This window comes from Tachysurus fulvidraco, chromosome 23 (assembly GCF_022655615.1).
Source record: "Tachysurus fulvidraco isolate hzauxx_2018 chromosome 23, HZAU_PFXX_2.0, whole genome shotgun sequence".
NCBI lineage: Eukaryota > Metazoa > Chordata > Actinopteri > Siluriformes > Bagridae > Tachysurus > Tachysurus fulvidraco.
Window position 1 is genome coordinate 21,626,336 of NC_062540.1, and position 15,000 is coordinate 21,641,335.

The window sequence follows — 15,000 nt, forward strand, 5'->3', positions numbered from 1 at the left end:
GTTTGGGTTTGAGCGAGCGCAGGGACTCGGCCCTCAGGCTGCCGTGCTTCTCTCCGATGCCCAGAGTGAATGACAGATCTTTGGCCAGGAAGAGACTCCAGAGCAACAAGCCCAGGACTCCACACAGCAGGAGCGCTAACGCCAGGTTATAACCTGCAGCGGAGCAACGGTTCATCACACAGGACGAGAACTCGGTCACGCTGAGACCGGCGATGGTTCTGTGTGCCAGAGACGGCGGCATGGAACACGTAGGACTCGCTATGTTCACGTCTTGGTTCTTCAGGAGCCAGGCTCTAAGGTACTGGATGTTACAGCCACAGTGGAAGGGATTCTCAGACAGATCCACCACACGAAGCTTCAGAAACGAGTCGAAGAACCCTGGAGGAACCGTGAGCAGGAGGTTGTGCTGTAGATAAAGCTCAGTGGTGTTTGATGGGAAATCAGGAATTCTGCTGAGATTCTGAGAGCTGCAGTTCACGCTCACACCTGATGATGGCGAGGTCGAGAAGCTGCACGACGACCAGACGACTCTCACGAGAAGGAGAATCACAGCTACGGAGAGACCTGAGATCATCCTGAGGAGAGACGAGCTGTGTGAGATCACACTGACGCTGATTTACTCTCCTACAACAAACCTCTCACACCACAGCAACGTAGCATCACTTTAGAGTTTCTTACAAAAACACATCAGCAAAATGTTTATTAGTTTAGAGTTTAAATATGACTTCATTTGTTCTGTCAGCTCGAAACACTCGTCTACTCAGCAGTCTCTTTATTCTCTCTCTCTTTATTCTCTCTGTCTCTCTTTATTCTCTCTCTATTCTCTCTGTCTCTATTCTCTCTCTTTATTCTCTCTGTCTCTCTTTATTCTCTCTCTATTCTCTCTCTCTATTCTCTCTCTATTCTCTCTCTATTCTCTCTGTCTCTCTATTCTCTCTTTTTTATTCTCTCTCTCTTTATTCTCTCTGTCTCTTTATTCTCTCTGTCTCTATTCTCTCTCTTTATTCTCTCTGTCTCTCTTTATTCTCTCTCTATTCTCTCTCTCTATTCTCTCTCTTTATTCTCTCTCTATTCTCTCTGTCTCCCTCTATTCTCTCTCTTTATTCTCTCTTTATTCTCTCTGTCTCTCTTTATTCTCTCTCTATTCTCTCTCTCTATTCTCTCTGTCTCTCTTTATTCTCTCTCTATTCTCTCTCTATTCTCTCTGTCTCTCTATTCTCTCTCTTTATTCTCTCTGTCTCTTTATTCTCTCTCTATTCTCTCTGTCTCTCTATTCTCTCTCTTTATTCTCTCTGTCTCTCTTTATTCTCTCTCTATTCTCTCTCTCTTTATTCTCTCTCTTTATTCTCAATCTCATCTTGTTACTGAGAAACACACAGAAGTATAAACTCCGCTGTCCTGAAGATGTGGAGAACTTCAAGTTCCAGCTTCACTGAGCTTGACTGAGACACAGAGCTCAGAGACTCCTTCATACACACACACACACACACACATACTCACACAGACACACACACACACACACACACATACACACACACACACACACACACACACACACACACACACACACACACACTGGAGACTCCTTCATACATATCACACACACACACATACTGGAGACTCCTTCATACACACACACACACACATTCTCTCTCTCTCTCTCTCTCTCTCTCTCTCTCTCTCTCTCTCACACACACACACACACACACACACACACACACACACACACTCTCTCTCACACACATACACACACACACACACTTTCACACAGACACACACTCTCTCTCACACACACACACACTCTCTCTCACACACATACACACACACACACACACACTCACTTTCACACAGACACACACTCTCTCACACACACACACACACACACACACACACACACACACACACACACACACACACACACATTCTCACACTCACACACATTTTCACACAGACACACTTTTTTTTCTCATTACGCCTCTTTGCTCTTTGTTATATTAGACTTTGATTGACAGCACCTGGTCATAGGCCACGCCCCTCTGGAGTATCTGCTGAGACCCTCATTAACAAGCTCATTCAAGTTTAATCCTCAACGAACCTTACATTTTATTTCATTTTCATCCAAAATTTTTAAAATGGTTAAATATAGAAATAAAATTATGGCTGAAACGTGTTCACACTACAGACCGAGACTACTGACAAAGACTACTGACTGAGACTCAAACTCTGTAATTAATTAATATTATTCATACATCTTCTACCACTTATCCGAACTTCTCGGGTCACGGGGAGCCTGTGCCTATCTCAGGCGTCATCGGGCATCGAGGCAGGATACACCCTGGACGGAGTGCCAACCCATCACAGGGCACACACACACTCTCATTCACTCACACACTCACACACTACGGACAATTTTCCAGAGATGCCAATCAACCTACCATGCATGTCTTTGGACCGGGGGAGGAAACCAGAGTACCCGGAGGAAACCCCCGAGGCACGGGGAGAACATGCAAACTCCACACACACAAGGTGGAGGTGGGAATCGAACCCCCAACCCTGGAGGTGTGAGGCGAACGTGATAACCACTAAGACACCGTGACCCCATCATTAATATTAAAATTAATAAAAATATTTCAAAATGTAAAGAAAACTTTGTTCACTTTTTAATTATTACAAGTTCACTGATGACAAATAAACGTAATATAAAAGTGAAGTGAAATCGTACCTGTGTTTTTAGTCTCGCTGGCAGCTTGTAGTTTCAGGTGTTTATTAGCTTTAAATAATGTATAAGAACATAAATCCCTAAATTGAACAATTAAATTGGGTTTCAGTTATAAATAGTTATACAAATATTTTAAAGGTATGATAGATTTTTGTTCCTACTTTTAACATGAATACATCACAATTCTGTTAGCTAGTTATCAGGTTAGCATTTAGCATGCTAGATAATTAGTATATAAATAAGCCTGTACTTTTGTGCCGTTTCTCTCAGGAGATCTCGCAAGTCCTCTCCGGGTCGTCTCACTGAGAGGAAGTGGACGAGTGTCTGATCGTTAGAATCTTCACGTGCAGAGACGTGTCTCTGTGAGCCGCTGATAAGTTTATCTCCAACACCAGAGTTCAAAAAAGCCTCAACTTTCATCAGTGAACGTTTCAGTTTCAGAAATAAAGCAGTAAGAGAAGATCAGAGCTCATAAAGAGTCTTTAGACCTACATAAGTGCTGCACTGACACTGTATGTGTTTATAAAGTGACATAAGGTTGTGTTCTAACTTTCAGAGTAATCACTATACTGAATTGTTGAGTTATGTGTCTTCATCTAGAGTTGTTAGTACACACGTTAACCTGTTGTTGATTGTTTACATAAGAGGACATGTCCCATACTGTATGGTGTGTGGTAAGGAATGTATTATAGAATATACAGTATTGTACCGTTTGTGTGTTAAAGGTGGGGTCTCCGTTGTATGAAAGCCAATGTTGACATATAAAATCACCAAAACAAACACGCCCCTAACCCAAACGGGTCCCACCCCTGTATCGATAGCTCCGCCCACACATACATACGTAACCCAGGCGACTAACAGAAAGAAACGTGTCTTTATCATAGCTGAAGGGAAGAACAATACGATTGTAGATAAACAAACAAGCAAAAATGCCACACAAGCATAATGATGTAAAGGACAAAGGCATATATTAGTTCTGTGTAACAAAGCAAAACCAACGTTACTCACCTATCGAGAAGGAAAAAAGCGCCTCGGCGTCTTAAGTAAAGTCGGCCACATATTCACAGGTGGGAGTTTCCCGAGTCGATAACTCCTGAGCTAAACGCTGTTACTACACAAAACGCGGTTGTAGCTGCCTCTCTACATTACTACGATAGAAAAGAGGTGTTATTTGTGTAGTAACAGCGTTTAGCTCAGGAGTTATTGACTCGGGAAACTCCAACCTGTGAATATGTGGCCAACTTCCTGCTCCTTCAGTTCTCTCCAGTCGAAGCCAACCAAAAAATGAGAGGAAACAACTGAATGAAACGAAAACGAAGAGCAGGAGAATTGAACTTAACAGCTGAAGGAGAAAAGATAAAAACTCTGGATAAACGCTCACAGATATAATCATGAAAATACGATGGATCTCATTTCAGACTCTGTGCACAGTTTAGGACTGAACAACACAGATCACATCCAGCCTCAGGAACACAATCCTCAACAAGACACACAATTATTTTATACAAACGTGTCTTACCGAAATATGGTTTATTTTATTTAAAATATTATTATTATAAAATTGATTTAAAAAAATTAAAATGAACACAACCTTATCTAATTATTGAGTTGTTTTCTTGTGCCCCCTGGTGGTCAAAGCGAGTAAGTGTGACGTCAGTCTCTGAAGCGTTCAAGGTTCGAAAAACACAAAATAATAATAAAAAAAAAAACTGTTCTGATATCAGCTCTGTTGGCTTTCTAATATCCACTAGTTCAGGGCTCGACAACACGTGGCTCCGGAGCCGCATGTGGCTCTTTCATCCCTCTGCTGCGGCTCCCTGTACATTTGGAAAATAAAAATTTTATTTATATTTATTTTATTTTAGTTAGTTAGTTAGTTTAAAAAAGTAATTCTAAATTCTAAGATTATGATGCTCTTGTAACATTAAAATCAACCGTGTTTACATTTTTTGTCGCTCAAAATATGCGTCATAACCGCCGACTTGTGAAATCCGACACAGAAGCAGACGCGTGTTTGGTTTGCTGCAGCCGTCAAGTTAAAGTTTTGATGTCATGCAGGCTGTCAGGTGTCACGCATTGAGAGTGACAGTCACGCATTGAGAGTGACAGTCACGCATTGAGAGTGACAGTCACGCATTGAGAGTGACAGTCACGCATTGAGAGTGACAGTCACGCATTGAGAGTGACAGTCACGCATTGAGAGTGACAGTCACGCATTGAGAGTGACAGTCACGCATTGAGAGTGACAGTCACGCATTGAGAGTGACAGTCACGCATTAACGTGACAGTCACGCATTCGGGTCTTTTCTCACGCTTTCCCGCAACACATCGTATTTCTCACGCAGAAAAACTTTTTGACTATTTATCATATATTTAATAAGCCGCAGCGCCCAGAATGTATCAGTCCGCACCGCTGTCTCTATGGAAATGGGCAGGAACCAAGCGCGTCTCACCTGGAGTTATTAGTCGAGCCTGACACTTATCAGCCAATCAAAACAAGAGGCGACACAACAGCCAATCAGATAATAGCAATATCTGGGAAAGATTTAACGCAACAACCAATGAAAAAAATTGGGGTGGGGGGGGTGGTTGGAGATGTCACGCTCGCCTGTCTTCAAAACTTGAGAGCCGAAGAGGACTCAATTAGACATTGAAGATTTTATTTGAAAGTAACCTTCGACCCAGCGTCTTTTTACTTTAGTTCAAACTGTTCAAAATATTTTTGTTTGCCTGCAGAAATAAAATGTCGTTCACTCGGTAGCAGTTCAGTGATTTCATAAACACAACACACTACAGTTTATTCTACACTTTCCATAAAGGTAAAAAACGACATATGCGGCGTTCTCTTCATTTTACATGTCAGAAGGGTTTTGTGGCTCCCTGTGTTTATATTCTGTGGGAAACGGGTCCTAATGGCCCTGAGTGTTTAAGGTCACCGACCCCTGGGGTAGTTAGAGATGAAACTAAATAAAACATCACAGGGTTTAGATTTTAAAATGAAAATAATGTGAATAAATCTGAGTTTGTACTTTACTCTGTTTAAAAACACCCAGAAAAAAGTCTCTAAAGTAAATGTGCTTTCTTCTAAAAGTCTTATGACCAGAATGAGGAATTTATTTATTTATCTATCTATCTATCTATCTATCTATCTATCTATCTATCTATCTATCTATCTATCTATCTATCTATCTATCTATCTATCTATCTATCTATCTATCTATTTATTTATTAATTAAGATGAGGCACACTGAGATTTTACACGAGAAACTGAACACAGTTGTTTAACATTGTTTTATTTCTCAGCATTGTCACAGTTTGACATTAATCGCATTCGAAGCTTACAAACAGACTGAATATCAAAATGAGAGCATTTCATTTCTCCTCTCTCTCTCTCTCTCTCTCTCATTCACTCTCTCTCATTCTCTCTGTCTCTCTGTCTCTCTCTCTCTCTCTCTCTCTCTCTCTCTCTCTCTCTCTCTCTCTCAGCAGACTGGCAGCTCACTGAGGCAGTGAACAAGTCCAACAACCTTAAACACACACCACTCATCATCATCATCATCATCATCATCATCATCATCATCATCATCAGCTTCATTTGGTACACTGACGATTTCTCACTCGATCCTCGTCACAGACAGACAGACAGACAGACAGACAGACAGACAGACAGACAGACAGACAAACAGACAGACAGACAGACATGTGACTTCTTTCTTCTATCTATTATTCTACACTGAATATGTGGAGATGATCTGCATGCTGCACTTCAGAGAAACACAACGCAGTACGACAGCAAGTTCAACATCGAGGCTACAAAAAAAAAAAGAAAGAGGGGGAACAAAGTGAGTCTTGTCCATCTGGAGTGTCCATCAGCTCACAGTGAAACGAGACGTCTCGGATCTGTGCGGCGCTCAGAATATATCTCACACGGGCTCGGTGAAGAACAGTCTAGTCGTCATCATCATCATCATCATCATCATCATCACAGGTTACAGAAAATGATGAGAATAATGCCGTATTCTAAACTCTCTCCTTAAAACTTCATCAGGACGAATCACGAATCCGCCGTCTGAACAAAACACTTTATAAAATTATCGCTATTCACTCTGGAAGAAAGAAAATAATAAATGTATTCGTCAGCATGCGTCTGTGGTTCGGTCAGAAACAGATTTAATGTGCTTCTGTGTTTCATCGCCGCATTTACATTCTGTAAAAAACTCTCTATCGTCTGGAAGGAAAGAGATTTGCATAAACTGTCGCATTATTCACCTGAATCTTGTACAGAAACAACACAAGCTGGAGAACGGATTTCTTTTCGTACGATTGCACTTAACTGTCAACGTAACACTGATTTCTTTTACTGGGACACACAAAAAGGAAAAAAACAAAAAACCCTGCAACAGTTGACACAGGACACAAACTTAACGTCGGACATTTCACTAAAGCGAGTGGTTCACTTTTAGTTTATGAGCCACTTCTATAACATTTACTGTGGGAAAGAAACAGAAGCCGACAGAAAGCCGAGGACGAGGAGCCACCAAACTGAAGGGGCAAAAAGATGTGCGAATTATTTTCCTAATAATAAAAAAATAAAACCCATAAAAAATGAATAAATAAATTAAGAACGGAGTTCAAATCAAATAATTAATCATTCGATTAATGCGCGTATTAAATATATATTTTGTTTTCCAAGTTTGAATGAAATAAAAAAAATGAATAAAAAGGGAAATGAAACATAATTCTACATTTTTTTTGAGGGGGGGGGTCAAGAAAAAAAGGAAAAGAGAAGAAAAAAAGAGTGAATAGAATTCAGAATAAAAACTAAAATTTAATTCTAAAAAAAAAGGAAAAAGGAATGAAACAGTAAACGAATAAAACACCGTGCATTAAAAGGACAATGCAATTTTTACTAAACTTTTATCGATTAATAATCGAGGTGTTTCTTCTCTTTTTTATTTGTATTTACTTGTTTATTTATTTGTGAGCGTGTGGCGTTTCCTCGTCCTCCTAAATCTCTAAACTTATTGCACGTCGGAGTTAAAACTCTCTCACTGGCCTTCTGTAGGTTTGTGCATAACGTCTGTAGAACTTGTGCAGAGGTTTAAAGATGTAAATTTAACCAAATATATTTGCTAAAAGAAAACAATTTGATTTCATTATTTGCATCATTTTCTTTCAGAAAACAAACAAAAATAAAAACGTTACTTCAGAATAAAATACAGTCATTTTCCACATTCTTGTGAAATGAGGTACTTAAAAAAAAAAAAAAAGGAAGAGAAAATTAGACGAGTGCTCGGTGAGGGACGTCGAAACGTCTGAAAGTCTAAAAACTAATCTAAATCCGATCTAATTTGAATCTAAATCTATAAGAAAGTGCTGTTAGCGTCCGGTTGGTGTGTTTGTAGCTCCACCAGGCAGCTGATCCACGTCCTCGTGGGTTTATAGCTCAGTGCTTCTGCATTTAAAACCTTTTTAACGTAAAACATCAGAACAGATCTTCCAGCCTCCACGGCACGATATTTCATCTCTATTTGTTCATAATATTTAAAAAACTCTGTGAATATGTTTATATATAGATTTGTTTTTTGTGTTTTTTACAGTATATAGAACATCTGTGATCCAGTTTAACACTAAACTCTAGCACACAGGTTACAGTTCACACAGCGCCGATACACACAAGGATTATTGGCACATTTAGAAATGATGCAGACGATAACACACAAAGCTTTTCCTCATACACGATAAATACAATTTAAGGACGAGTGCGAGCGAGCGACGGCTCTGTCGTCTCCGCCGCACGGTTTTACTAATTGTCCTGATTTGTTTTTGGGAAACTAAAATAAAAAGCATTAGGTTCTACACCGCGACGCTGGAAAAGTTCACGTAGTCCTCGCCGAAGACGTTCCGATCCTCCTTCCATCCACCACTGGAACACGTCCAGGTTAGAAGGACTCTGTGGAACCGTCTCAGGAGTGAGATGATCGATCTGGTCGTATCCTCACACCACCGTGCTGATGCCACAGTGTTTGGGTTTGGAGCTGGTGGGACACACGACGGATGACGTGAGCTGCTGCTCCCGGTGTTCGTGCCGTTGTTGATGGTAGTGGTGAAGTTGATGACGACGATGTTGGTGTTGGTGGAGGAGGTTGTGAGGGAGCTGAGGTTGTTGTGGTGTGGAGACGTGGCTCGAGTGCTGGCGGTGGAACCGGAGTCCAACAGGAGGTGGGTCATAGTGATGGTGGTGCTGATACGGTGGAGGGTCTTGAGGGAAAGAACAGTGTTGGAAACGTTGGGCCTGGGTGGTCTGGTGCATGTTGATGGGGTGGGGCATGTGGGAGATGGGAAGGCGCGAGGATGAGGGTGGAGCAGGAAGCGGAGGATGAGGCGGAGGTTTTCCTCGCTTGCTGCTGAAGAGTGATCCGAGCAGCGTGGAAGCAGAGGAGGAGGAAGGGTTGGTGTTGGAGCAGTGTGAACGAGGAGGACGGTCTTGGATGGACGGAGCTCTCCGAGGCAGCTGAGAAGGACCGCTAATGATGGAGCCCTGTGGGGGGTGGGGTGGGTTGGCAGAGACAGTATACGAGAAGAACAATGTCACCTCAAACATACAACACACACAATAACAAACATCTCTCGCTGGACTAGCAGGTTAAAGCTCATGAGATCATCTTCAGCGTTGATCTGTAGATCTCCACCACCTTTTACACCAACATGGTAACGGCCGAAGCCACCGTCAGCTTCTCCTCCTCGAAAGAGCAGGATTCCTAAAAGTGTCTAAAATGCAGATCTAAAACCCTGAGTAATAAAATTCCTTCATTCAGCTAGCTTTAAACCAGGACACACAGACGGAGATTTCTCTGGCCTTTCATTTTGTCCAGTTATTTCTATCACACGCTGCTAAAGAACTTTATTTTAGACCTTCACGTTTTTGCAGAAGGTTTTTCTTTGTTTGGAATTTGTCTTTCAGATCTTACACTTTAACTGGAACAGCTTCCTGGTTCCATGGAACAGGCACCAACACCATGTCAGTGAAAAAGGGATGCTGATGTCTACAGTTCTCCAAAACTCTAACAGCAGAACTATGTTTTAATAAATAAATAAATAAATAAATAAATAAATAAATAAATAAATGGTGTGTGTGTGTGTAAACGATTCAGCTGAAGGAGGATGTATAAGGAGGTGACGTGTAATAAAAGAAGTGTTTAAAGAAGAATTCCACCAAATATCCATTTAGTTCCAGGTTCTCACTTCCCTGCTACGAGCTCACACTCCATCACTTGGTTCTCGTCCTGAGGGTTGTCTGACTCACACCGTTACTAACTTAAGATCTTCCAAATCCATACACTTTCATCCTGTCAAGGATCAACCCTTCATGGTGAAAATCAAGATGGTCTATCTGCTCTTTAATCAGAGTTCCTCAAGGGTTCTTTGGATCTTTAAGCATCCACAGCTTCCTAAAGGGGTTTTACTTGGAACTGTCTAAATTGACAGTTATAGAGTTCCACATGGAGACATTAAAACTCCGCCTCTGTAATGGAATTCCCTCAGTTTAGTCCTCCAGAATAATCTAAGATATTCATTCATTCATTCATTCATTCCCTACCGCTTATCTGAACTTCTCGGGTCACGGGGAGCCTGTGCCTATCTCAGGCGTCATCGGGCATCGAGGCAGGATACACCCTGGACGGAGTGCCAACCCATCACAGGGCACACACACACTCTCATTCACTCACACACACACACACACACACACACACACTACGGACAATTTTCCAGAGATGCCAATCAACCTACCATGCATGTCTTTGGACCGGGGGAGGAAACCGGAGTACCTGGAGGAAACCCCCGAGGCACGGGGAGAACATGCAAACTCCACACACACAAGGCAGAGGTGGGAATCGAACCCCCGACCCTGGAGGTGTGAGGCGAACGTGCTAACCACTAAGCCGCCGTGACCCCATCTGAGATATATAGAACTTTAAAACACTGTGGCATAAATAGGAATAATATTCTTGAAGGTCCTGCAGGAAAGAACTGCAGAGATCTTGTAAGTACCTTATATTAAACAGATTACAAACTCAAGACCTCTGTCAGAACATCGAACATCTAAAGTTCTTGTTGAAAGTTCATCTATTTTTTGTTCTTGCTTTCTTTACAACCTGAAGCTTCCAAAGTAGAAAGGCTAGAACATTTAACCACCAGAAGTACCCTAAAAGAACCCTTTAAGAACCTTTTCCTCTATCGGTGTTACATGAAACTTATTCTTCTCTACTTGAAGCAGCCAAATCCCAACTCCTCTAATTGAACTACCGGCCATTTAAAGTTCTTCCCTCAATACTGAACCCACACAGACTCCACACAGAAGAGCTCCAAGAAGAACCCTCTTATTAAAAAGCCGAATAAACCTAAAAATAGATTTTTGGAGATGGAATCCTCTTTTAAGCACCGAAATATCCCACAAAATGAGATGTTGTAGATAAAGGCTGGGGAGATCTGTCACATGCATCTCGTTAGGATGATGGGAGCAGATTGTTGACATGCAGAAGCTGTTTGTCTTTACTCCTCTGTAGTCCAGGTTTGTTCCTCATGTCATCTCACAGAGCGTTTTATCTCCACTGTCTCCTCTGGATTGGTCATTAACGATCTAACGCCACACCTGCAGTTCAGCGATGTTGAGCTGCGATGACGTCTACCGTCGTCCCAACCCACATCTCGTCTAATATCTGACTGAAGATATGCTAATGAACTCCATTTGCTTTCCTTTTCCGAAAAATGGAATACGCATGTCTCTGAGAACATGCTAATGTCTTCACATCTTTACACTAGCACTAGGCATGATTTCATAAAGTTCCTTGGGCTGCACGTAGCATGTAAGGTTAATAAAGACACTAGTAGGCTGGACATTAAGGCTATTTACTTCAGACTGTACAGGCCACGCCCACAAATGACACAAATTTCATCGCTAGCCTGGATGTAAAGTTTGGAAGGTGAAGGTTGAGGGGTCAGAGGATGGAGCTGAAGGTCTGTGTCATGCCTGTGAAAGTGAAGTGACACAATGAGGAACCACATGAACATGGAAGCAAACAAGATGGTGGCGGTGAAGCGAGGGTTAGTAGAGAACATGCTTGCTTTGAGAAGCACACAGAGACATGGTCAGGGTTCCATATGCATGCGTGTGAGCAGGCGGACAGGTCAGGCTTCCTGAAGGGAAAGGACCATGAAGCATCAGAGGGTGCAAGAGCATAACAAAAGAAATCATTAGCCGGTTAAGGGTTGCTCGGGGAATCGTTCGCTTTTTAGTTAGTGCTTTTGCTTTGTGCGTTGTGTTCTTTAGCACATCACGAGCAGAGAATAAACCGGACATCCGCTGCTTCCTACTTACTTCCATATTGCTGTCTAGTGATCCTGCACTGGTGCGGCGGCCACGCTTGCCTGCCCGAGACATGCAACACCACAGATTAGAGATGGGCATCATACCAGGGCTAGTTGTGGACACGCCCCTTTACTCTATTATTTGCCAAAAGGAAATGAGAGCCAGAGGTCAGAGGTGAGGGGAGGGTGGTGGTGTTTGTAGCAGGACTAAAGGACAAGGAATGTTTTTTATTAATAAATAAATGTCTCATAAATGTAACTTTAGTCCTGACTAGTGGTGCAGTCTAAGCTAATATTCTGTCTTTATTTACTTTAATTAAAACATTTTTTTAAAGTCATCCGATGATTATTTAGGGGTTTTTGATTGGCTCCTTGGTACAAAGACTTAAGTCATGATACGGGATGTGACTGGGCGCGTGAACGTTCGGCTTCTGTACGGCTTTACCATCAGGATTATAACTGATTATAACTCATGCCGCAATTAAGCTTTAAAACATGAGGGGCTTCGTCTGTGATGCTGGACAACCAAGGCCAGGCTGCAGGGAGGGGTGGAGTTTTGGGGGTGGAGTTTGGGAGGGGTGGAGTTTTGGGGGTGGGGTTTTGGGGTGGAGTTTGGTAGGAGGAATTACGAGGTATTTTTACGAAGATACGCTGCATGACAAATGTTTATAATTTTACTACAGTATAAAATGACTTCTGGTTTTATTCCGTCAGTGCTGATGACCAACTGACAGCTGAACCAAGATAAAATAGCCCCAGCACTTAGAGATGTAGTTTTGAACCAAGATAAAATAACCCCAGCACTTAGAGATGTAGTTTTGAACCAAGATAAAATAACCCCAGCACTTAGAGATGTAGTTTTCTCTTGGCTTAATGATCGATGGAGATGAAATCTGCCTAGATGTGTTTCATTAAAGCCAAGTGCCAAATGACCTCAAGTGCCTTCGATCAGATCCACATTCTGGTCAGTCGGATGTATGAGTAATGAGTCAGTAGTTCCATCGTTAACATGAAACATCACACACTTTAAACACATGAGATGTTACAAAGACGACATGAAGACAGCATGAGACCCTCAGGTGGGTGTACAGGATGTAGAGGAGCTGTGTTTCACATCTAATCTAATCTAATCCACAGCACAACAACCAGACACTACACTCAATAACATCAGTCTGATCCGTCGAGATATCTATCTATCTATCTATCTATCTATCTATCTATCTATCTATCTATCTATCTATCTATCTATCTATCTATCTATCTATCTATATTTATTATAAGTATTTACTATTTATTGGTTAAATTCTGAATTATTTCCATACTTTCGACTTACTAACGATTTACTTGTTATATTATTATTTGTTGTTATACATAATCATTTATTTGCATATTTATGTGCTTGTTTACATAATGACCTTCTTACCTATTAATTATTATTGACTTGTTTATTTGTTAAAATACATAAATACATGTTTGTTTCTTATCATTAATCTTATCTCATTACTGAGGTTCCAGCTGTCAATATGCATGAGAAATCTCACTTTATATAAAAATACCTTTATATCTATAAAATAATAAACAGGAACGATGTGTCTGTGAGATCAACACCCCAAACATCTACACCTAAAAGTTTACACCTACACCTGTAATACAGCGCCCACATCTCACCTGTTTCAGAAAGGTCCCGCAGGGAGCTACTGAGCGCGCTCCTCTTTAGCCCCTCCCCCATGGCGTAGGTGTCATCCAGGCTGGCGCGGCTCATGGTGCCGTTCCCCGTCTCCTTCTTCAGACCGGACATGCTCTGAGACATGCTGGGCCTCACCACACCTTTCTGCTTCTCCAGCTCGGCTGGGAACACAAACACCCTGCGTGTTATTTAACACAAGTGATGGACAATCTGGACAACTGAACTGAACACCGTCCAAATATCAGAGCAGGACAAATATCAGAATTTAAGAAAATATGAAAAAATATGTTAAAAATGAGTTTTTTTCTCCTCTCTGTGACTTAAGATTAAATCTGAAAGGGGCGATGCTATCAATAATAATAATAATAATAATAATAATAATTTTATTGCAAATATTCTATTATTATTATTATTGTTGTTGTTGTTGTTGTTGATGATGATAATAATAATAATAAAATATTTTTATTAAAAATATACAATTATAATTAAATCCCAAGGAATTTCAGCAAATGCTTGATTATTTCTAGATTCGAAATATAATAAAATATCTCGATTCTCTTCCCTTATTTGTTCATATATTTGTAAAATGTTTTTTTTTTGCTAAAACACTTAATTTTACTAATAAAGCAAATTTGGAACGAGTTTTATTTTTGGTCCTAATTTCATTTAATATAGACAGAATAATGATGATTGTTATGAACCGTTGAATTGTAGGACGTTTCACAAAATGTTAGATGTTTAAAATGAAATAAAGGAACATATATATATGTATTTTTTATATAAACACATTAGTATTAATAAACATCTAATCTGTCTGGTAGAAACCAATAAAAAAAAAGCACAAATAAATAAATAAATAAATAAATAAATAAATAAATAAATAAATAAATAGATGTTTGATGTCTTAAAGAATTTAAGTCTCTGTTTTTCTTTATTTTCATCTTGAACAGATAAAACTCCTTCAATCAGTTATAGACTCACAGATTGTGAGACTGTTGCCATGGAAACAGTGCATGTGGATGGAGATAGAGTGAAATAAAGATGTTCTCCTGCTCACCTTCTCCTGTGAGACTGAGACATGAAAGGACCTGTTTTTATTTTCCCTTTTATTATTATTGTTATTATTATTATTATTATTATTATTATTATTATTATTATTATTATTATTATTATTATTATTATTATTATTATATTTTAGGCTATGCTGACCTTTAACCCCATGTAT

The 15,000-nt window shown here is 40.4% G+C and overlaps 2 protein-coding genes across 14 annotated transcripts in view; both read right to left on the reverse strand.

The window, feature by feature from the left end:
* gp9 (glycoprotein IX (platelet)) overlaps positions 1 to 3,078 on the reverse strand; it is a 3,550-nt gene extending 472 nt beyond the window's left edge. Inside the window, exons 1-3 of one of the 4 annotated variants that reach the window (XM_027159472.2) lie at positions 2,970 to 3,078; positions 2,723 to 2,770; positions 1 to 575 (exon numbers count right to left, since the gene is read on the reverse strand). The exon at positions 1 to 575 is cut by the window's left edge and continues 472 nt beyond it. In XM_027159472.2, the coding sequence (XP_027015273.1) occupies positions 1 to 574 (574 nt within the window). In that variant the 5' untranslated portion in view covers position 575; positions 2,723 to 2,770; positions 2,970 to 3,078. Of the gene's footprint in view, positions 591 to 2,722 lie in introns of all 4 variants that reach the window. The other 3 variants (XM_047806778.1, XM_027159471.2, XM_027159470.2) reach the window with 3 other exon arrangements.
* Positions 3,079 to 5,995: 2,917 nt separating this feature from the next.
* iqsec1a (IQ motif and Sec7 domain ArfGEF 1a) overlaps positions 5,996 to 15,000 on the reverse strand; it is a 94,658-nt gene continuing 85,653 nt past the window's right edge. For 7 of the 10 annotated variants that reach the window (XM_027159473.2, XM_047807020.1, XM_027159474.2 and 4 more), the window contains 3 exons: positions 13,757 to 13,936; positions 12,099 to 12,148; positions 5,996 to 9,260 (listed from right to left, as the gene is read on the reverse strand). In XM_027159473.2, coding sequence (XP_027015274.2) covers positions 8,718 to 9,260; positions 12,099 to 12,148; positions 13,757 to 13,936 — 773 coding nt within the window. In that variant the 3' untranslated portion in view covers positions 5,996 to 8,717. Of the gene's footprint in view, positions 9,261 to 10,561; positions 11,751 to 12,098; positions 12,224 to 13,756; positions 13,937 to 15,000 lie in introns of those variants that run through there. The other 3 variants (XM_047807023.1, XM_027159478.2, XM_027159479.2) reach the window with 3 other exon arrangements.